This window comes from Schistocerca cancellata, chromosome 3 (assembly GCF_023864275.1).
Source record: "Schistocerca cancellata isolate TAMUIC-IGC-003103 chromosome 3, iqSchCanc2.1, whole genome shotgun sequence".
NCBI lineage: Eukaryota > Metazoa > Arthropoda > Insecta > Orthoptera > Acrididae > Schistocerca > Schistocerca cancellata.
Window position 1 is genome coordinate 151,799,081 of NC_064628.1, and position 24,257 is coordinate 151,823,337.

General features: G+C 43.9%; 1 protein-coding gene across 1 annotated transcript in view; it reads left to right on the forward strand.

Annotated features, from left to right (window-relative positions):
- The window catches only part of LOC126174772 (dual oxidase maturation factor 2-like), a 714,319-nt gene that overhangs the window by 274,771 nt on the left and 415,291 nt on the right, over nt 1-24,257 (forward strand). The window contains exon 3 of the mRNA XM_049921113.1: nt 22,832-22,889. Coding sequence (XP_049777070.1) covers nt 22,832-22,889 — 58 coding nt within the window. The remainder of the gene's footprint in view (nt 1-22,831; nt 22,890-24,257) is intronic.

Consider the following 24,257-nt stretch of genomic DNA (forward strand, 5'->3'; position numbering starts at 1 on the left):
ATCCTGAGAAATCAGTACCCAAACAGCCACCTGTAGCCGTAATAACGGCCTTGATACGCCTGGGCATTGAGTCAAACAGAGCTTGGATGGCGTGTGCAGGTACAGCTGCCCATGCAGCTTCAACACGATACCGTAATTCATCAAGAGTAGTGACTGGCGTATTGTGACGAGCCAGTTGCTCGGCCACCATTGACCAGACGTTTTCAGTTGGTGAGGGATCTGGAGAATGTGCTGGCAAGGGCAGCAGTCGAACATTTTCTGTATCCAGAAAGGTCCGTACAGGACTGCAACATGCGGTCGTGCATCATCTTGCTGAAACGTAGGGTTTCGCAGGGATCGAATGAAGGGTAGAGCCACGGGTCGTAACACATCTGAAATGTAACGTCCACTGTTCAAAGTGCCGTCAATGCGAACAAGAGGTGACCGAGACGTGTAACCAATGGCACCCCATACCATCACGCCGGCTGATACGCCAGTATGGCGATGACGAATCCACGCTTCCAATATGCGTTCACCGCGATGTCGCCAAACACGGATGCGACCATCATGATGCTGTAAACAGAACCTGGATTCATCCGAAAAAATGACGTTTTGCCATTGCACCCAGGTTCGTCGTTGAGTACACCATCGCAGGCGCTCCTGTCTGTGATGCAGCGTCAAGGGTAACCGCAGCCATGGTCTCCGAGCTGATAGTCCATGTTGCTGCAAGCGTCGTCGAGCTGTTCGTGCAGATGGTTGTTGTCTTGCAAACGTCCCCATCTGTTGACTCAGGGATCGAGACGTGGCTGCACGTTCCGTTACAGCCATGCGGATAAGATGCCTGTCACCTCGACTGCTAGTGATACGAGGCCATTGGGATCCAGCACAGCGTTCCGTATTACCCTCCTGATCCCACCGATTCCATATTCTGCTAACAGTCATTAGATCTCGACCAACGCGAGCAGTATTGTCGCGAAACTATAAACCGCAATCGCAATTGGCTACAATCCGACCTTTATCAAAGTCGGAAACGTAATGGTACGCATTTCGCCTCCTTACACGAGGCATTACAACAACGTTCCACCAGGCAACTCCGGTCAACTGCTGTTTGTGTATGAGAAATCGGTTGGAAACGTCCCTCATGTCAGTCCGTTGTAGGTGTCGCCATCGGCGCCAACCTTGTGTGAATGCTCTGAAAAGCTAATCATTCGCATATCACAGCATCTTCTTCCTGTCGGTTAAATTTCGCGTCTGTAGCACGTCATCTTCGTGGTGTAGTAATTTCAATGGCCAGTAGTGTAAATAAAAGAAAATTGTCACAGATATCAGAAACGTTATCTATAAACAAACCCATAAGTACAGATGAATGTCAGTGTTTAGGGCAACAAGTAATCACTGTAATCACATTCTATTTGTGAGGGACAGCATTAAAAGCACCACCTACCGCGCGCTCTGTTCAGTGCAGATGCAGATAACGCTTCCGAGATTGCGTGTATCTGTCAAAAATGCGTGTAAAGTAGCACCGCTACAGTTTGAGACGGGAGCGCTGCGGCGGGGAGTGAGATGGACTGCGCGATACGGCGTGCCCCTAAACGGTGCTATTCCTCAGGAAGTGCCAGCGCCACCTGCGGCGAGAGGCCGGAATGCCGCCGGCGCTGCAGCTAATTAAGTTGCCATTGCGGGGGAGGGTGCGGAGGGCGGGGGGGGGGGGAGGGAAGGAGTGCTTTCTCTGCAGATGCTGGCGGCCGATACGGCGCTAATACCCACAGCAGCCGGGGCCCAGGGCAGGCCAGCAGCGGCTGCCCCCACGGTGGGCCACGGCACGCCTGTTGATTTAAGGCGAGGACTGGCGTGGCGTGGCGGAGCGGGAGCGCACACTCCCCCCACCACCTGATAGCGCTGGAGATCGCACGCCGCTGATAGCGCTGGCGTTTTTCGCACCGACACATAAATTTCTCTGTCAGTTGCAACTACTGACAGGTTTGTAGGATTTATGACCATTAGCGAGAACGCTGCCTCAAACTGTTATCAGATTCATTCAGTGTAGCAGCGATACCTGACGACCCTAGAACACCTAGCACAATCGTGTATGTTCTGTAACGTGTCGTTGCGCTTGCCACACTTGTCGATCCTATTTCAGCCTGGTATTCATTACATTTGAAAACTTTCTGTAATTTTGATAATGTCTATGGAACTACTTAAATTGCATTTTTCGTTACCATACATATGTCTAGCTTGTTTGAAACCGTCTGAAGTTGTAGGGCCGGCCGGGGTGGCCGAGAGGTTCTAGGCGCTACAGTCTGGAACCGCGCGACCACTACGGTCGCAGGTTCGAATCCTGCCTTCGGCATGGATGTGTGTGATGTCCTTAGGTTAGTTAGGTTTGAGTAGTTCTAAGTTCTAAGGGGCTGATGACCTCAGAAGTTAAGTCCCATAGTGCTCAGAGCCATTTGAACGATTTTGCAGTACTGCAGCAGAATATGAATGACTATCAATGAGGACTGGAAGGAGTTTGGACAAATAGAAAAGTTTACTTGAAACTTCCTGGCAGATTGCCTTTCGCAGGCAAGAGCTCTACCGTGTGAGCTACACAAGCACAACTCACAACTCGTCCTCACAGCTTTACTTCCATCAAGGTAGGAGACGAGGAACTGGCGGAAGTGAAGCTGTGAGGACGAGTCATGTTTGGGTACCTCAGATAGTAGAGCACTTGCGCGCAAAAGGCAAAGGTCCCGAGTTTGAGTCTCGGTCCGGTACATCGTCTTAATCTGTCAGGATATTTCATATCAACATCCACACTCCACTGCAGAGCGAAAATTTCACTCTGGAGAAGCTTTCTTATTTGGGAAACAGGGTCACAAGGGATGATAGAAGCCGAGAGGTAATTGTGAACCGAATACAGCAGGCCAAAAGTGCCTTTAGGTTGAGAAAGAACTTACTCACTGAGCAAATTTATATTAAAAAAATATAATATAATTAATTAAACAAATTGATTTTTTCACACTTTTATCGTTTTGATTCCTTATAAATTTTTAAGCGAATGCAATGTCTTTCACTTTTAACTTACATCGACTCCTGTATTCGCTTTGCTGTTGAGATTTACACGAGTTGGTAAAATGGTTCTCCTTCCTCCATAACCAGTTCTCATTCCTGACCTTTTGTTCAATATTGATTCTTAAGCAGACTTCCTCTTCTGATGCAGGCAGCTACAGTGACATGACATTCGGACAATGCGCGAAAGAAAAAAAAAAACTTTCATCGTTTTGGACAAAACAAACTCTCAGACTTCATATTTTCATTAAATTATTATTAGGACGCCGTACTGTATCACAAGAGATACGTCTTCCCGCCACGAGAACTAAAGACAGAGTCTCTCTAATAATTGCAAAAAAAATTGAAAAATGTTTCCATCATTTGTCTTTCGCCTTCGGGCGTAGCAAAATATCTCTTTGCCGACGCTTACAGTGGGCGCGCTTGTGTTTATTGTCATTGGTAATAACTTTTATCGTAGCGTGTTGGAGCTTTTCCTTTATGTACCAATACATCACCAGGAAGAAAATCAGTCTGGAAATACGGGCGTGGGCCATGAAGCAGAAGAGACGTTGGCTAGGGTCTCAGGAAATTTGGCGCTATAGAAGCATCTTGAAAATCAGCTGGAGATACAGTTACCAATGAAAAGATGCTAAGCAGATTACAGGCCACCACATCTCTATGAGTACACACCCGAAAAAATTAGAGAGAAACTCGTTGGATAAATTTTACGACACAATAATACCACTGGTACAATAGGAGATGGAGTTGTTGGGGGAAGGAATCGCCGGGGACGACCAAGGATGTCAAACATGCAGCAGATTAAAGAGTGATGGAGGTTCCACGAGGTATATGGAAACGGAGAAGAACGCAGACAGAAGAGTGAAATGGCGTACTGCTGGAAACCAACCTCAGGGTTAAACACCAAAAGAGAAGAATATTTAACACCAAGAGCTGCTGATAAACTTTCATTTGCATTTAGTTTTCACCGAAGCGATCAGCATTAGTTAGCCTTTACTGCAGTGGAACTTTGCGTTATCAGCAGCTATTGGTTTCACATCAAAAATGGCTCTTTAAATACACTGGCCTGCAAAACTTAAGAACGAAAATATCTTTCGCCAATGCCAAGCAACATGCCATGATGAAACTTGGACCATACACAGAAAGAACTGCTACTGTGTAGTACCGAAGTAACTGAAATAAACACGCATGTGAGGAACAGAAATAACACTTTTATTCAAAGACAGTACTTACACTGAAGTCGTCGCGATTTATGATGGTCTCCTGTATATTAAAAAAAAGGCAGGACATGGGTCGTAATAAGGTGTGTGATCAGTACGGACGCCGAAGCATGCTCCGCAACGTGTTACCATGCTGACCGCAAATCAAATACGGAGTTCTTGTGATAAGGCGTTCCATTCCAAGTGTACTGTTGACAGTTGCTAGATGGTCGTTGGTGCACGTGGATGTGCTGCAACGCATCCAAAACGTGCTCGATGGGATTTTACTCGGAAGAACTGGCTGACCGGTCCATTCCCCAAATATTCTCTCGCTGCAAGAGCTCCTATACTTGCACTATTCGATAAGATTCCGCATTTTCATCCATAAAAATTACGTCAGGACTGAATGTACCTAGCAATTATGCACTTGGGGAAGGAGTAAAGTGTCACAGTAACGATAACAGGTAAATGCACTGCATTCAGGAGGTCAGGAAGTGCATACTACAGTATGCTTCCCGGCACCATAAAACCTAGACCACCAAAATGATCATGTTCGACATGATTCTGGACGTATCCGCAAATGGCGAGAGGTGGGAAGAAAAATGGTTCAAATGGCTCTGAGCACTAGGGGACTTAAGATCTGAGGTCATCAGTCCCCTAGAACTTAGAACTACTTAAACCGAACTAACCTAAGGACATCACACACATCCATGCCCGAGGCAGGATTCGAACCTGCGACCGTAGCCGTCAAGTGGTTCCAGAATGAAGCACCTAGAACCGCTCGGCCACAACGGCCGGCAAGTGGGAAGACGAAATGCACCCAGGAACTGAAATCCCGATTTCATTGGGGGTCTCCCGAATACCAGTTGTGTTTCTTAACCTATGTGTTACCTTCCTAGGTCACACAGAATTGAGGAAGATGTCTGCGAAAGAGTAAGCCAGGAACACAGAATTCTATGGAAGGGAACTTGGACTATGGGAAAGCAGGAGAAGAAGAAACTGTGTTAGAGATGTATGATACAGAAGAACAACAGGAACTGAGTAGATAATAAATGGCATAAAAAAGTACTATGAAGAAAAAGCGTAGATAGATACTGGAAAACATCTACCGGAAAGAGTATCAGGCAACCAGGAGTATTCAACTTGAGGCTGCAAAGAGTAGGAAATAGGAATAAATGTGGTAGTCTATTATCTGGGTTGTTAGATGTATTATACAGAGAGTTTCATGGCACAGTAAAGGAAGAGATGAAGCAGAGAATCAAACCAGATTGCAAAAAATGAATAAAAACAGCATTTTCATGTTTCTGGATCGACAACGGCGGCTCTCAACGAGCAGAGTGTAACTGTGAATGATACATACGTAGTACGCCAACCTTCCCGCAAAACCGTAACTATCACACAAAAAGGAAAACCTCGCAGAGGATTCGAACGCTATCCCCTTTCCCAAATTGCAATTTCGTCTGCAACTTTTCTTCGTTAAAAGCAGGTAGCGTTGGCAGTTTTCACTTTAATTTGGCGTTCAATAACCAGTTCCAATTACTCAGCATCGGCGGTTATTTTACATACAGTAATTACACACGCCATACCGGTATACCAGGCGGTCCGCAAGTAGACTGGGATGCAAAGCAGTACATGCATACGTTCGCTCACCGTGGTTGTGGTTAATTGATTCGGCGTCAAGTATAGGATCCGCAACATATGAACATCACTCTTAGTATAATAGCGCGTATATAGCACGTTTGCTCATTAACAGCTTCAGGAATATAGAATTTAGTATTAGTGGTTCAGGATAACAGCTGTATCTTTATGAGGTAATGAGTTTTTCTTTGAGGTACCGCAACGCAGAGCGCCATCGTTGCTATGAGGCCATCAGTCGCATCCCTCGCTGTGCAGGGAACAACGTCTTAAAATCTTATTTACTGAATATTCGAAACTAAATTTTGTTTAGTTTGAAAAATGATTATATAATACTTAACGATATTTCATTAGTACAAATTCTGTGCAGCACATGAGTTGACAGTGAAATGCAGAAACGGTGTAAGTAGTTTAAGACTTCAAGTATCTGTTCAGGCAACCGCAGATGGTTACCATCTGCAAATATAACTCGGTTCTCTTAGTTTTGATTCCTCAGGATAAGGTCCAAATTCATTACCGACGGGGTAGTGCCGCATTTATTTCTCAAAAATGGGGTTTGATGTGCACATGCTCTTCATTTATTCGGTACGGTATCAGATGATTGTTATAAAGGATGTCCTATTGATCTTGATCACCCCAAATGAGTCTTTGTACTGAAGCAAAATGAAAAAAATGCATCACGCAAATATTGTTTAGCCGCCAGGCGGAGATGATTAGCATGACTGCCTGTCTTGTGACAATATTCTTTACGAAGACATGAACAGCAGTAGGTCTTTTTTTTTTAAAGCATAGCATATTTTTTATTATTTATTTGTTAATCCACTTCCTCCCCTGAAGACCTGTGAAAAAACTTACCACAGCATATCATTCACATAAACGACGTAATTAAAAACGTAACACAGAACTGTCATGCTAACGTAATTCCCACACTTAGTGGAGCTGACAGCAGAGAAATGGAGACACAAGGAAAATGTCATACTGTTCATTAAGTTAAGCGTGTTTCGCTAAAGGTTTGTGTGACTGCAATGTACACGAACGAAGGTAAGTAGAAATTCTGCTCGCCTACGGAGAACGTAAGTTACCAGAACAGTAATTGCATTAACATTTTTTGGTTAACAATACTGGTACACTTAGTACAGCAGTACAGCACTTTCAAATGATATGTTGTTTACGATAAAGGCAGTTCGTGATTTAAAACGGTGTTGTCACTACTTCACTTTTATTGTGATTGAATGTTGGCGTGATGCTTTTCAGGCAGAGGAAGCTCTACGGAGAATGATATCCTGACAAGAACCTACATTGTCTATGGATGTTTTCTCGTCTCGTGACGCTTCAAGAAACGTGAAGTTTTAAGAAAAATCATAAAACTCACATAGACGAAACAGCCGAAATTAATGTTCTCATTTCTGTTGTAATAAATCCATACTTGAGCATACGAAAGTTTGAACACGAAAGATAACTATTTAATAGTGACAGGGCAATATTTGATTTACTTATAGAATTCTTGTAATTAGTTGTACGGCTACCGACATTTAATTCACAAGCCTGCTACTTTTATCAAATCTAACGTACTGAAGTTCATTTAAATGTTGTCTAAGATTATTCTATTGCAGTTGATTAAATTTTTCTTGTATGGACGTTTTCAAGTTCCTATAGTGAATTGAGAAAAAAAGGGATTAAGGAAACAGATCTTCTTTGATGGCAGTTTTTGTTTGTTGGACAAGCTGCACGGTATCTCTTAGAGCTGAAAACTGTCAAGATGGCTGCCGTAGAAATCTTTATGCTTCACACCGCTGCAGCTGGTATTTCATGCGAAGTTGGAACTTGAAAAAACATTCAGCGGAGCTCTTCAGACAGGCTGGAGACTACAATGCAATGTAGCGCTCTCCATCGAGTAATGATCACTGGTCTGCGTATGGAGAAAATTTATATTTGATGTAACGACTTTAACGGCGAAAATTCTTCCATATATATAGCCGAACCGCAAGCAGGCTCGAACCAACTATCATTCATCACTGATTCCACTCTCTGAACTCCGTCTATCTGTAGCGTTAATCATCTCAGTAGGCTTTGTGGAAGAAAAGTATTGTACCTCGCTAAATACGAGGGTTGGAACTTAAATAGTGGCAACTATTTATTCAAAACCGATACAAAAGAGTTACATGATTGCACCTGTTACTGTCCTTCAAAGTAGACAGCAGCGTTGTGTAGAACCCGTTGCCAGCGATGTGGAAGGCGTAGTATACCGTTAGCAGAGCCTGTTCTGTTGATGGTGTCGCCACTTCTTTCGAAAAGCTGGTCGCAGGTGATGCTCCAAAAACGAACAGTAATACTGTGCATTGACGGCCTGCCGTGGAGGAACGTAATGCGTTAGGGTAACACCATCACAGTCGTACTCGAGAATCACCATACCTTTCACCATACTGGGACTGACGCACTTTCGATTTTCGCTACGACCCATAATGACGCTTTCGTTGGATTGGCGTTTCAATTGTGGCTCGTACGATGTGGCCCATGTCTCATCCAGTGTTACGATAAAGCGTAGCCGGCTGCGGTGGCCGAGTGGTTCTAGCCGCTTCAGTCGGGAACCGCGCGACTGCTACGGTCGCAGGTTCGAATCCTACCTCGGGCATGGATGTGTGTGATGTCCTTAGGTTAGTTAGGTTTAAGTAGTTCTAAGTTCTAGGGGTCCCATAGTGCTCAGAGCCATTTGAACCATTTGATACGGCGTAAGAAAGTGTCTCCTTAGCGATTATAGCGCTCCAAGTGCGTTACATTAGACCGCCCGCTCATAAGTGACTGTGTTTTTCTCGATTGTGCGCACGCCGGTGACGTGGGACGGACGAGTCCATTTGCTCGGAGATAAGGTAGGTATGTCAACAACGTGTGTTATCGGCGACAATAATAGATTCCATTGCATAGTCTCCACAGCAGTGTTGCCACTATTGAAGTTCCAGCCTACGTATCTAGAATTTATAAACAGAAAAACGTTTGCTTGCTAACTGAACACTTTTACACGTATAGAACGCCGTAGCCCGTCCAGATAAAAATAAATTAGTAACTAATCTTCTCTTTACACACAATGATTCAGAGATAACCTAGCATCCTTGAGTAACGCAACACTCGTAAGAGTTTATAATCGTTATCGTTGCTTGCTACTAACTCGCAGCAGGAAAAGAAGTTCATTTGCAATTGTTGACTGAAAGACGTCGTAAATAATATTTAAATAAATTGTCTGTCAAGTCTGCGACCTATATTAAATATTAATACTGTTTCATGTCAATACGTTTTAATTTATGACAAATGAATACACGCACATAGCGTCATTGCACTTGAACCATTATATAGAGTTTGGCATCATTAAAACCAGTATACATCTCATTCTAATACATCATTTCTTAAATCTTTATTACGTTCTCTATAGATCAATAATATATCAACCTTTCCTTATTTGGCGTACATTGTACTCACGCAAACCTTCAACTGAAAACGTTTGACTGATTTATTGGTGTGCATTTTCCTTCTGTTTCCATTTGTTAACTACCAGATGCAGAAAGTGGGCGACTTACGCTACTCTGGGTACCTAGCTTGTGTGCTAGTACAGGGGACTAAGAGTCAAAGTTGTGTTACGTTTTTGAAACGTCATGTTTACGTGAATGGTTCATTGCGATACATTCTGGAACAATTATTGAGCTATGAGAGCGGATTACCGAATAAAAAGTACGGGTATAGAATGCTATTGAAAAAAGATGCAGGGCTGTCGATATATTTCTAGTGAATAGAGTTACAAGATGGGCGATCGCGCTGATTATTGCCGTCCTGGCAGCTACATATCTGCTTGATACAATTTTTATTTGGCTCCTGGATATAAAGTTATTTTGGGACGTCAAGATAAATGGGACGCCCTGCATAAATGATATTGATCAGAACTAGAGGGAACAATTGTAGAAACATATATATGGAAACAGTTTCTCGTTGAGATATTGGCCATCTAATTGTGTCTCAAACGGTTATTGGTTGAATTATTTTGTTATCCAAAACGGTTATTGTTTGTATTACTTTATTATTCTCATCAACGGTAAGTAAAATGCAAAATGCCAGCTGTGATTTCGGCCCTCCCACGCTTGGAATCTATTGGCAGAAATGTGGTCTGGTATGATGGTTATCAGGAGAAAGAAAACTGGCGTTCTACGGATCGGAGCGTGGAATGTTAGATCCCGTAATCGGGCAGGTAGGTTAGAAAATTTAAAAAGGGAAATGGATAGGTTAAAGTTAGATATAGTGGGAATTAGTGAAGTTCGGTGGCAGGAGGAACAAGACTTTTGGTCAGGCGAATAAAGGATCATAAATACAAAATCAAATAGGAGTAATGCAGGAGTAGCTTTAATAATGAATAGGAAAATAGGACTGCGGGTAAGCTACTACAAACAGCATAGGGAATGCATTATTGTGGCCAAGATAGACACAAAGCCCACGCCTACTACAATAGTACATGTTTATATGCCAACTAGCTCTCCAGATGACGAAGAAATTGAAGAAATGTATGATGAAATCAAAGAAATTATTCAGATAGTGAATGGAGACGAAAATTTAATAGTGATGGGTGACTGGAATTCGGTAATAGGAAAAGGGAGAGAAGGAAACATAGTAGGTGAATATGGATTGGGGCTAAGAAATGAAAGAGGAAGCCGCTTGGTAGAATTTTGCACAGAGCACAACTTAATCATAGCTAACACTTGGTTCAAGAATCATGAAAGAAGATTGTATACATGGAAGAACCCTGGAGATACTGCCAGGTTTCAGACAGATTATATAATGGTAAGACAGAGATTTAGGAACGAGGTTTTAAACTGTAAGACATTTCCAGGGGCACATGTGGACTCTGACCACAATCTATTGTTTATGAACTGTAGATTAAAACTGAAGAAACTGCAAAGAGGTGGAAATTTAAAGAGATGGGACCTGGATAAACTGACTAAACCAGAGGTTATACAGAGTTTCAGGGAGAGCATAACGGAACAATTGACAGGTATGGGGGAAAGAAATACAGTAGAAGAAGAATGGGTAGCTTTGAGGGATGAAGTAGTGAAAGCAGCAGAGGATCAAGTAGGTAAAAAGACAAGGGCTAGTAAACTCCTTGGGTAACAGAAGAAATATTGAATTTAATTGATGAAAGGAGAAAATATAAAAATGCAGTAAATGAAGCAGGCAAAAAGGAATACAAACGTCTAAAAAATGAGATTGACAGGAAGTGCAAAATGGCTAAACAGGGATGGCTAGAGGACAAATGTAAGGATGTAGGGGCTTATCTCACTAGAGGTAAGACAGATACTGCCTACAGGAAAATTAAAGAGACCTTTGGAGAAAAGAGAACCACTTGTATGAATATCAAGAGCTCAGATGGAAACCCAGTTCTAAGCAAAGAAGGGAAAGCAGAAAGGTGGAAGAAGTATATAGAGGGTCTATACAAGGGCGATGTACTTGAGGACAATATTATGGAAATGGAATATGATGTAGATGAAGATGAAATGGGAGATATAATACTGCGTGAAGAGTTTGACAGAGCACTGAAAGACCTGATTCGAAACAAGGCCCCGGGAGTAGACAACATTCCATTAGAACTACTGACAGCCTTGGGAGAGCCAGTCCTGACGAAACTCTACCATCTGGTGAGTAAGATGTATGAGACAGGCGAAATACCCTCAGACTTCAAGAAGAATATAATAATTCCAATCCCAAAGAAAGCAGGTGTTGACAGATGTGAAAATTACCGAACAATCAGTTTAATAAGCCACAGCTGCAAAATATTAACGCGAATTCTTTACAGACGAATGGAAAAACTAGTAGAAGCCGATCTCGGGGAAGATCAGTTTGGATTCCGTAGAAATATTGAAACACGTGAGGTAATACTGACCCTACGACTTATCTTATAAGCTAGATTAAGGAAAGGCAAACCTACGTTCCTAGCATTTGTAGACTTAGAGAAAGCGTTTGACAATGTTGACTGAAATACTCTCTTTCAAATTCTGAAGGTGGCAGGGGTAAAATACAGGGAGCGAAAGGCTATTTACAATTTGTACAGAAACCAGATGGCAGTCATAAGAGTCGAGGGGCATGAAAGGGAAGCAGTGGTTCGGAAGGGAGTGAGACAGGGTTGTAGCCTATCCCCGATGTTATTCAATCTTTATATTGAGCAAGCAGTGAAGAAAACAAAAGAAAAATTCTGAGTAGGTATTAAAATCCATGGAGAAGAAATAAAATTTTGAGGTTCGCCGATGACATTGTAATTCTGTCAGAGACAGCAAAGGACTTGGAAGAGCAGTTGAACGGAATGGATAGTGTTTTGAAAGGAGGATATAAGATGAACATCAACAAAAGCAAAACGAGGATAATGGAATGTAGTCGAATTAAGTCGGGTGATGCTGAGGGAATTAGATTAGGAAATAATACACTTAAAGTAGTAAAGGAGTTTTGCCATTTAGGAATCAAAATAACTGATGATGGTCGAAGTAGAAAGGTTATAAAATGTAGACTGGCAATGGGAAGGAAAGCGTTTCTCAAGAAGAGAAATTTGTTAACATCGAACATAGATTTAAGTGTCAGGAAGTCATTTCTGATAGTATTTGTATGGAGTGTAGCCATGTATGGAAGTGAAACATGGACGATAAATAGTTTGGACAAGAAGAGAATAGAAGCTTTCGAAATGTGGTGCTACAGAAGAATGCTAAAGATTAGATGGGTAGATTACATAACTAATGAGGAGGTATTGAATGGGATTGGGGAGAAGTTTGTGGCACAACTTGACTAGAAGAAGGGATCGGTTGGTAGGACATGTTCTGAGGCATCAAGGGGTCACCAATTTAGTACTGGAGGGCGGCGTGGAAGGTAAAAATCGTAGAGGGAGACCAAGAGATGAATACACTGAGCAGATTCAGAAGGATGTAGGTTGCAGTAGGTACTGGGAGATGAAGAAGCTTGCACAGGATAAAGTAGCATGGAGAGCTGCATCAAACCAGTCTCAGGACTGAAGACCACAACAACAACAATAACAACAACATGATGGTGTTGTGGCCTGAGAGAGACCACATACTATAAGACGTGGTATATACGTGATCACGCAGTGCAGTGATTTTGGGGCCAAAAATGAAAACCATTTTCTGCTTTATTAAGTTTTACGGAAATTCGATACAAGACAAATTATCTATCCGCAGCAGTTTCCGAGTGGACAGATATTACTACGGTGTACTGAAAAGTAATGCTCCCGGATTTTTACGTGAAAACACTTAAAGTTTCTTCAGTAAAACAAGTGCTATTAACATTCTACATCTTTGTGGTTCACGTGTACGTATTTATTTATTACCATAGTCACCCTGCCGACGAACATATTTCTCGCAACGAAATATTAGTTTGTTGATACCGCAGTGTAGAATGTTTGAGTTTGTTGACGGAGCCGTAGTCTTACCTCTGCTTCCAACGCTTCTTCAGTGTCATAGTGAAGTCATCGAAGGTGTTATAATTAAGTTCTGGAAACATGTGAATATGAGATGGAGCCATGTCGCGAGTGTGTGGAGGATGATCGATGGCAATGAACCCAAGACGTCGGATTGCTTCCAGATGTCGCAGCGCTCGTGTGTAGTCTGTCATTGCCATGCTGAAAAAGAGGATTTTCCATGTGTGGATAAACACTTCGAATTCGAAACTCGATTACAGCACCCTGTTTCTCACGCACCGACGTAGTGGCGTTACACACTGCCGTTGTTACACGTTACGATTCGGAGCTCTCTAGCGGCGGAGGATTGTAAATTACGTCAGCGGAGCGGGAAAGTCTGCCGAATAATATGTGTGGCATGTAATCCTTCAACCGATATTGAGAAAGGAATAAAAAATTCGGAGGCACTTCTGTTCAGTATGCCATTGTACATATAAACCCGTTTTCACTCTTTCCAATACAAATGTGACTAAGACGGTGTGCAGGAACCTTTGAAAACCATAGTTATGCTAGCGATTGTGACCAACTCGTCGACATCTGCCAGAGAAAACTAAGAGTCTGTCAAGGCGTCTTCGTATCTGAGAAAGAGTAGGGATTAAGATTTTAGACGTTTACGCGCTTGCACTAGAAAGACGGGAGGCGGTGTTGGAATGGGTGTGGATGAGGTTTGTCCGCAGCTCCCAGACATGTATACCAACGCGTAAAAGTAATGAACGGGATATCAGCAGCAAAATACCCGTGATAAGGTTTTGGATACGAGCCAAGGTAGGAAATGATCTTGCCAGTCTCCAGAATTCAACATGATTCAGTTCTTACGAGGTACAAATATTAAGAACTTCACATCGAAAACACGCATTGCTTTGAACCTGCATGGAGTTTATGGCTGACTAGCTTATGTGATCGGTGATGATGATACAAAAATTGAAAAAAGAAAGTGAAGCATAAAGTTAGGCCCCACAACCTCAAACTACCGTTATGTACGCTTTACGTTGCGACAACCGCTTCCCGAAAACCGCGCTGGCATTAATGACTGACACTTTGCCCGACTCATGCCTAAAATGCTACTTTTCCTAAACGCGTGGCCATTTGGACCTTCTGCTCCTGTCACTTTCATTTCTGGCCAAGGTCCACATATACCATAAATTAGGACGAAATTGACGATCGCCTTATTACTCGCATATGTTACCACCGGGGCGAATAGATTACGTCCCGTTATTGTCAGACGGGAGAGGAAGGTTTCTCTGGCAGAAACGTGCTACCCTCTTCAACTGCTTGTCTGCGACAAAATTTACAGGCTAGAAGCGGACGTAAATAACGGCGCCGGTTTCGTGAGCGGTGGCCGGCTCCGCAGTGGGGTAACCGCTGAGCGGTGGGCAGCCGTGACTGTCGGCGTGCGGCGCGCGGCGAACCGCAGACTGCCGCCGGTGAGAGCTGTACGGCGCGCCTCCTCGTGTCGCGATCCTTCCCGCGCCTGCGCGGGGCGCCGGGGTCGACGCATTGTAGCTGACGGCGCGCGGCGTCCTGCGTCGCTCACAGCCGTGCTGACCAGCCCGCGAGGCCAGGGGAAAGCACACGGGGAGCCGATTTGCCTCCGGCGCCTGTCCGCTGAAGCTCCGAGCGCTTCGGCTACAAAGACACGCTCCGATAAGCTGCGCAGCTTATCGCGTGTGATGTCGCACTCGTACAGCGAACCGCTCTGTATCAACTTGTGGCGACGCAGTTCCTTTCATTCATACGTCGTATCTGTAAATCCCATCACGAATGGAAAGCTTTAATAATGTACACTACTGGCCATTAAAATTGCTACACCAAGAAGAAATGCAGATGGTAAACGGATATTCATTGGACAAATATATTATACTAGAACTGACATGTGATTACATTTTCACGCAATTTGGGTGCAAAGGTTGTGAGAAATCAGTACCCAGAACAACCACCACCACGCCCTAGATACGCCTGGGCATTGAGTGAAACAGAGCTTGGATGGCGTGTACAGGTACAGCTGCCCATGCATCTTCAACACGATACCACAGTTCATCAAGAGTAGTGACTGGCGTATTGTGACGAGCCAGTTGCTCGGCCACCATTGACCAGACGTTTTCAATTGGTGAGAGATCTGAAGAAATTGCTGGCCAGGGCAGCAGTCGAACATTTTCTGTATCCAGAAAGGCCCGTACAGGACCTGCAACATGCGGTAGTGCATTATCCTGCTGAAATGAAGGGTTTCACAGGGATCGAATGAAGGGTAGAGCCACGGGTCGTAACACATTTGAAATGTAACGTCCACTGTTCAAAGTGCCGTCAATGCGAACAAGAGGTGACCGAGACGTCTAACCAATGGCACCCCATACCATCACGCCGGCTGATACGCCAGTATAGCGATGACGAATACACGCTTCCAATGTGCATTCACCGCGATGTCGCCAAACACGGAACAGAACCTGGACTCATCCGAAAAAATGACGTTTTGCCATTGCACCCAGGTTCGTCGTTGAGTACACCATCGCAGGCGCTCCTGTCTGTGATGCAGCGTCAAGGGTAACCGCAGCCACGTTCTCCGAGCTGATAGTCCATGCTGCTGAAAACGACGTCGAACTGTTCGTGCAGATGGTTGTTGTCTTGCAAACGTCCCCATCTGTGACTCAGGGATCGAGACGTGGCTGCACGATCCGTTACAGCTATGCGGATAAGATGCCTGTCATCTAGACTGCTAATGATACATGGACGTTGGGATCCACCACGGTGTTCCATATTACCCACCTGAACCCACCGATTCCATATTCTGCTAACAGTCATTGGATCTCGACCAACGCGAGCAGCAATGTCGCGATATGATAAACCGCAATCGCGATAGGCTACAATCCGACCTTTATCAAAGTCGGAAACATGATGGTACGCATTTCTCCTCCTTACACGAGGCATCACAACAACGTTTCACCAGGCAACGCCTGTCAACTGCTGTTTGTGTATGAGAAGTCGGTTGGAAACTTTCCTCATCTCAGCACGTTGTAGGCGTCGCCACCGGCGCCAACCTTGTGTGAATGCTCTGAAAAGCTAATCATATGCATACCACAGCATCTTCTTCCTGTCGGTTAAATTTCGCGTCTGTAGCATGTCATCTTCGTGGTGTAGCAATTTTAATGGCCACTAGCGTAAAACATTACGAAGTTCAAAATGGTTCAAACGGCTCTAGGCACTATGGGACATAGCATTTGAGGTCATCAGTCCCCTAGACTTAGAAATACTTAAACCTAACTAACATAAGGACATCACACACATCCATGCCCGAGGCAGGATTCGAACCTGCGGCCGTAGCGGCAGCGCGGTTCCGAACTGAAGCGCCTAGAAACCGCTGGGCCACAGCGGCCGGCACTACGAAGTACCCGGACCCGTAGTCGCGCGTTTTACCTGACATCCAAAGGAGCATGATCATTCGTTCAGAATCTTGGTTGCGAAACTATCTAATGTTAATGACGCGTTTCACCCTTTGTGTAATCGTAGCTGGATACCTAACCAATCCGTCATAAAGCCATATAAAATGGAAAACAGACGCAACAGCACCTGGACACGTTTTTATGACGGATGGGTTACATGTCCAGTTATTGTTACATCCACTTTCCATTTTATCTGTCTTTATGACGGATGGGTTACGTATCTAGCTACTTTTACACAATTTGATGATACTAAACGCGTCAATGATATTAAATAATTTAGCAACCAAGACAACGCGAGGTGCTGGGGTGGAGAAGAGTTTGTACCTCTTGAATTCAGACGGATCTTGCATGAGAACGAGACATGCACTCGACCCCCTCCTTATGTACCAGTTAATTAATTATGCGCACAAAGGTAACGGAAGGAAATGATGGTGGACCCTGCTAGTTGGTAAAATAAGGAGTGCACACTCACAATAATTTAATAAAAATCGTAATCTACTCAAAAAAAGGGAACTTTATCATAACAAAGAACAGGAAATGGGATTCTGCCTATATCTACGAAATGATATGCGGATTAAATATCACGATGAGATTTATTATATATCAGAACATAAATGCACATGATTGTCAACACACACAGTAGGTTAAAGTATAGGGTATACTGAAATATTATGAGAATAAGAGCTGGCTCGAGAATAAGGGGCTCCTACTCTCTGTGATGCAATAGATTGACGATAATTACTGGAGGTCCTGATGAATGAAATATTAATATCCCGACTATATAGCAGTATTGCAATTAGTAGTGAGAGCCAAATGGGATCACATGGAGAAACAAGGAAGGTGGACTTGTAGCAAAGTGAACGCGCGTGCTGCTGAGGGATTCAGTATATAATTGATAAGGTCCTACAATGCCAGAGCCGCAAAATACTGTACCAGTACTGAAATCTGCAGCACGTCGTCGGCAGGCAGCGTCCTGACTTCTGCCGTGCAGCAACTCTGTGACAGCGAAGGCTGTCTGAGAATTCAAAGTTCTTCCGAAAACGATCGACCAAGTTGCAAGACCGTCCGACTCAGAGGAAGATCAGATCTCGAAACCTCTGCCCGCGCAACGCAAAAGCGAAGCCAACATTGCTCTACTGCCTACTCTCCTCGAAAACCGCGAATCATCATTCAGTGCTGATTCCAAAATTCCCCCACACTGTCTCTCAACATCATTCACGCCAATAGCCACAGGTCCTTCCAATTTCGAGCAGGGTTTTATGACGTCAACTAGCCTCAGTTTAAGTTGACCAATCATGCCTCTACAATTCAGCTGAGGGTACTGAACTTGCCGTTGACCGGCTACAAAAACAACCTGCCTAGACGACCGGCCATCCGGTGCCAGACAGTCTCACCTAGCAGGGCACAGTCTACAAGTATTCTCAGAATCAAGAGGACGATGCAGTCAGTTGGTGCCAGGAATCTTCGTTCCGGACGCGCCGGAACGGTAAACACACAAATTGCGTCGACGCTCAAACGTCTCGCAGGTCGTTTCGCCGTGCATACAATAGACAAAACTCGACTGACGTCAGTCGTTACGCCACGCGTTTAAGCCTGTTGTACGAACAAAAGTGTTCAAATGTGTGTGAAATCTTATGAGACTTAACTGCTAAGGTCATCAGTCCCTAAGCTTACACACTACTTAACCTAAAGTATACTAAGGACAGCCGGCCGGGGTGGCCGAACGGTTCTAGGCGTTACAGTCTGGAACCGCGCTACCGCTACGGTCGCAGGTTCGAATCCTGCCTCGGGCATGGATGTGCCTGATGTCCTTAGGTTAGTTAGGTTTAAGTAGTTCTAATTTCTAGGGGACTGATGACCTCCAAAGTTAAGTCCCATAGTGCTCAGAGGCATTTGAACCATTTTTTATCCTAGGAACAAACACACACACCCATGCCCGAGGGAGGACTCGAACCTCCGCCGGAACCAGCCGCCCAGTCCATGACTGCAGTGCCCAAGACCGCTCGGCTAATCCCGCGCGGCTATTGTACGAACCCCACAGAATTCAGTGAAGTGCAGCCCCCAACCGGAAATGCAGTGTGCCGCGTCCTCCGATGCTCGCCTTGCTCAGGCAACCCAGGGAAGTAAAACAACATGTTTATGAATCAAATTAAAAGTATTTTTTGAGCTCTCAGTACAAATACTCTCATTACAATAACCTTATTCGGTCTGTTACTACCGTGCAATGACATAGAACATTAATAAAATTGATAAAAATGAGAGGAGACATGCAAAAGAGGGCATGGAACCTCTCAAATGTTTTTATTTTGGAATAATTCGTAACTGGTTGCTATAGTAACCTGCCACAATGGAGTAGAATAATTTTTACATGATCATTACCTCTCGAGGTGAGGCTGGAAGCATTTCCGAAACGACAGTGGTTGAAGAATACTGTGGCAAGTGCGGTGCACTACGGGCATTAGATCACAGGGGTGAACGGCGGCTGCCGAAATGTGTATGGAGGAACAGACACGCAACTGTTGAGCTGCTGGCCGCCCAGACGTAGTAAGGAGCTACCAACACTGTCTCCTCAACGCCTGTGTATGAATCTCCATAGCAGGTGCCTGATTTATGCACCCATGCTGAATGCTGTTCGTTGGCGACGAAGGTTGGAATTTGCACGCCAGTATCGCAACTGGAAATCCACTGAGTGGCAACAGGTGACCTTTTCAGATGAATCACGTTTTATGCTCCATCGTAAAGATGGCTGTTGGCATGTGCAGCCCTGCATCGATCATCACAAAGGTCCAGGCCGGAGGAAAAAAATGGTTCAAATAGCTCTGAGCACTATGGCACTTAACATCTGAGGTCATCAGTCCACTAGAATTTAGAACTACTTAAACCTAACACATCCATGCCCGAGGCAGGATTCGAACCTGCGACCTTAGCGGACGCGCGGTTCCAGACTGAAGCGCCTAGAACCGCTCGGCCACTGTGGCCGGCCAAAGGCCGGAGGAGGGAGCGCTATGATCTGGGCAATGTTTTCATAGCATTCCCCGGGTGATCTCGTCATTTTGGAAAGCACAGTCGATCAACACATCTACCCTTGGAGACCATGTACCCTGCTACACTCAGTTTGTATTTCCTCGGTACAACGACGTCTGCCAGAAGGAGAATGCAACGTGACACACAGCTTGCAGTGTACGTGCGTTGTTCGAAGAGCACCAGGATAAGTTTACCATACTCCTTGGCCATCAAACTTTCCGGGTTTAAACCCAATCCGGAATCTGTGGGATCACTTCGATCTGGCTTTTAGCGTCGTGGATCCTCAATCGGGAAGCTTAACGCAGCTGCCCACGGTACTGGAGTTGGTACCTTCCAAGATCTCATTGACACTGTTCCTGCACGTCCGCACCCGCTGCAAAACATGGCTATATAGGCTTTTGACAGACGACTGGACCGTGAAGAAGTGTTTAGAAATTACACCTATCAGCAGTATTAGCAAGTAATTATCATTAATATGCTACAGTCGAAATTAAAAGGAGTGTTTGTTTATTTATTTTGCATATTGCTGCATCACTGAAAGTTAATATTCACGATTATTACAAATTAATATCTAGGCCACAAAATTAGTCTACTGGCCCCTCCCTCACCACCAGAAACTATGCTGGATCGCGAAGGGGAAACTCTGAGATGACGTTGTTGAACTACTTGGTCAACAGTCTGTTTTTCAGCGCCACATTGATTACTTGAAAAAGTTACGTTCTTCCACTTCTACAGAGACTCGGCACACTTGCTAGAGTTGGTCCTTATTTGTCAAGAACCCACCAAATCTTGCATTTCAGTTCAAATCTAGATGGTTTGTTCGATATGCACGCCACCTTAAGTCTTTCCATCGTAAAAATAATCGGCCATATGTGTCTCCAGCAGTTACTTACACCAAAGTTGTCGTGAACTAACATAATTGCAGCATCCAGGGGTGGATGATGAGAGCGAAGCCTTCCTTCACTAATGGTTATAATATGATCGTGGAGAGGACGATTAGGATTTTTATGAAGTTTTTTTTTTGTGTTCTCTTACAGTGCACTTCCCTGCCGCAGAGATGGAGGTAGTATTTGCCTAAGTATGGGTACGCGGAAAGTAGGTGCTGGTCTGATTGTACCAGCTGTAAGATGCATGGTATGGTTGAGCTGTGCGTCAACGAATCTCGTGTCTATACCGTTCTTCTAAGCTGGGTAGCAATATTCCTCAACAGGGCAGACCAATCCCAGAGTTGAAGTACGGTGTGCCATCGATCCCCAAGGTCTGCCATAGAGTTCCAGGAGAATGTAATTTCGAGTTTAGATTTTGGTGGCTGTTCATAATGGACGTTGTTCGGACCTGGGGGTTGTATTAAGCGCGAGAACTAGATATTTCTGGTTTCTGTTATGTCTGAGTTGTATTCCTTCAAAGTAGACTGTGAGCTCCTTGTTTGCTAACTTCAGGGGAAACGTCGAGACTTCTGTCTTTGTGGCACTTCACTGCGGCCTCCATCTGCCGAAATACTTATCAATAATTGATAAATCGTTTTGCCGCCCGTTGTGACCGAGCGGTTCTAGACGCTTCAGTCTGGCACCGCGCGACCGTTACGGTCGCAGGTTCGAATCCTGCCTCGGGCATGGATGTGTGTGACGTCCTTAGGTTAGTAAGGTTTAAGTTGTTCTAAGTTCTAGGGGACTGATGACCTCAGATGTTAAGTCCCATAGTGCTCAGAGCCATTTGAACCATTTGATAAATCTTTAGTCAATACAGAGTCGGTAACTTCAAGATCTCTACGTCTCATTGCGACTGCTCAGTTACCAGCATACCCAAACATTTCCTGGTGTGATTTCAAACATTCCTGATATGTACAAACTGAACAGGAGAAGGGTAGCTTCGTCTGTGAACTCATTTTGCTGCCCATTCGTTCTTGGAAACATTGGTTTGAGCTTTTCATTGATGACATTGCCGATAATTGGGCTTGGGATGGCTTGTACAAGTTTCAGTATGACATCTTGCTTCCAGACGGTATCATATGCAACTTCGGAAAGAAAGCTGATGCTTTCTAGTTACGCTACGCAGCTCCTTACTGTCAACTACATAGTGATCAATATTTACATGAATATAATGATACTATTTTAATAACAATAACAACACCAACAATGACACTATTTAAGGGTTAAAGGTTACAAATTCTGTAACAATGGCTGCTTTATGTTTTACATTACTGATGTGTATTTTCAATTCTACATTGCTCATAATATTGTAATTTATAGTTAACACGATATGTCTTTAAATTCTTTTTTAAAAGTTTCTCAGAGTCTTGCCTTACGTCATCGAGAGAGACGGCACAGTGGTTATCATAAGACACCGGACCTGCATTCCATATGACGGAGGTTCAAACCGCCGTGCAGTCATCCGCACTTGCCGTCGATTCTCTAAAGCGCTTATGGGGATTGCCGCGACGTTTGCTTCGAAAATTACGCGGTCGATATCTTCCTGCATCCTTTTGCAATGCGAGCTTGAGTTCCTTGATGACATCATCGTTGACGGGATTCTGTACGCTTATATTTCTCCCTTCCTTTTATCATATATCTGCAGGCTGCCTTTTGAAGACCTTCAAAACAAGCCAAGATAAAAAAAAGCACTCCATACTCGAAACTATCGTGGAAGACAACGTGGTTGTATAGTTTTTATGTAACGCATTTCGTTTTACAAGCGCGGCGCGGAGTGGCCGCGCGGTCTAAGGCGCCGTGTCACGGATTGAGCGGTACCTCTCACCGGAGGTTCGAGTCCTCCTTCGGTCATGGGTGTGTGTTGTTGTTAGCATAAGTTAGTTTAAGTAGTGTGTAAGTCTAGGAACCGATGACCTCAGCAGTTAGATCCATTTGGAATTCACACACACACATTCGTTTTAGAAGCACTTGAAATGCTACTACACCGAAGGTATCTCAATTGTCTTTCCGCTCACAATTACACCCACAAGTAATGTAGTTTCCTATGGCATGTATTCAGATATATAACTCGTTTTTTTCTGTTTCTTCCAGAGATTCACCACTTTCACCAGCGTGACGCTCAGTCTGTTCGTCGGGACTGTCATCCTAGGTGAGTCGTTTGGTTATTAATTTATTAGTAATTATGTGCACAGACTGAGGGAAACAATAGTATATAGTTATCAATCCATATAAATACTAAAAAAGTAAACGGTCGTTTGTTCAAAATCTTAGATCTCCGAAAGTTCTTTGCCGATTGCTTTGAAATTTTGACAGAACGCTGCATTCGAACATGTGCGTTGTTTCATATACATTCTGGAGCCATTATATATCACTCTTTTAATGTATGAATATATGTGTAATATATAAATGGAAACGCTGTTGTCAAAAAGCCTGAAGAGTTATTGACTGGTATGTCCTAAATTTTCATACGTTAGTGTAATGACAATATGGACCGACATAGGCTACTTATTTTAATGTATATAGTATAGAAATATCTATGTATTATAGATTACATCGCAAGAAAAAATCTCTAAAAGTTCTTGACCGATTTACTTCACATTTTTGCACGTTACTCTAATTAACATTCATCCAGACCGTATTGCACGTTTAATGTCATGATTTGACATATCTAACGTTATAAAGTGGCTTCTAGACTACGGAACAGGTCGTTAACCGAAATAATTTGCAAGAGCAACAATGCTATTATTATTCAGCAATGTACAATTTTTCTATTAAAATTGACTGTGGGAAAGAAAATGCTATGTTGTGCTCTGCTTTGAAAGTGCGCAGTGTTTTCGCATTCAGTTTTTAACTACGGTACCATGTCACGGAGAACAGAAAGAAGGAGACGAACAGAGAGGATAGGGGTGAGGAGATGGGCGGGGGGAGGGAGAGGAGGTGATAGTTAGAGACAAGTGGGAACAGAAGGAGATGAACGAAGAGGAGGAGGAAATAGAGATGGGAGGGAAAAGCAGATTAGGACATATACCTAATTTCCATACACACACACACACACACACACAGAGAGAGAGAGAGAGAGAGAGAGAGAGAGAGAGAGAGTGAGAGAGAGGGGGGGGGGATTGGGAGATGAACAAAGAGAGGCGGAGGAGATTAGAACGTATATTCATTTAGCCAGACTGAGCCACAGCAGCGCGTGACCGGTTACAGCTAGTAAGGGGATCAAATTTTCTATATGAGTCTGCAATTGTTGTGGAGTTTTGTGAATCAGGACGTCTAGAGCACTTAATATACTTCTTTATTTACGACGACGTTTCGGGTCATACCATCATAAGATCAAAATTTAGAGCTTGTAAAGCAATGTTCTGTTCAAGCTGCAACAGAACCTTCGCATACGAGGTGCGATTGCTTGGTTATTCACAAAACAGTAAATAAACCCGCAACTTACTAAAAGGTCGCTTATTGAGAAAACTTTGATTACGCAGTGGCACGTTAAGAAACTGGTGGCTCGAGGCGGATG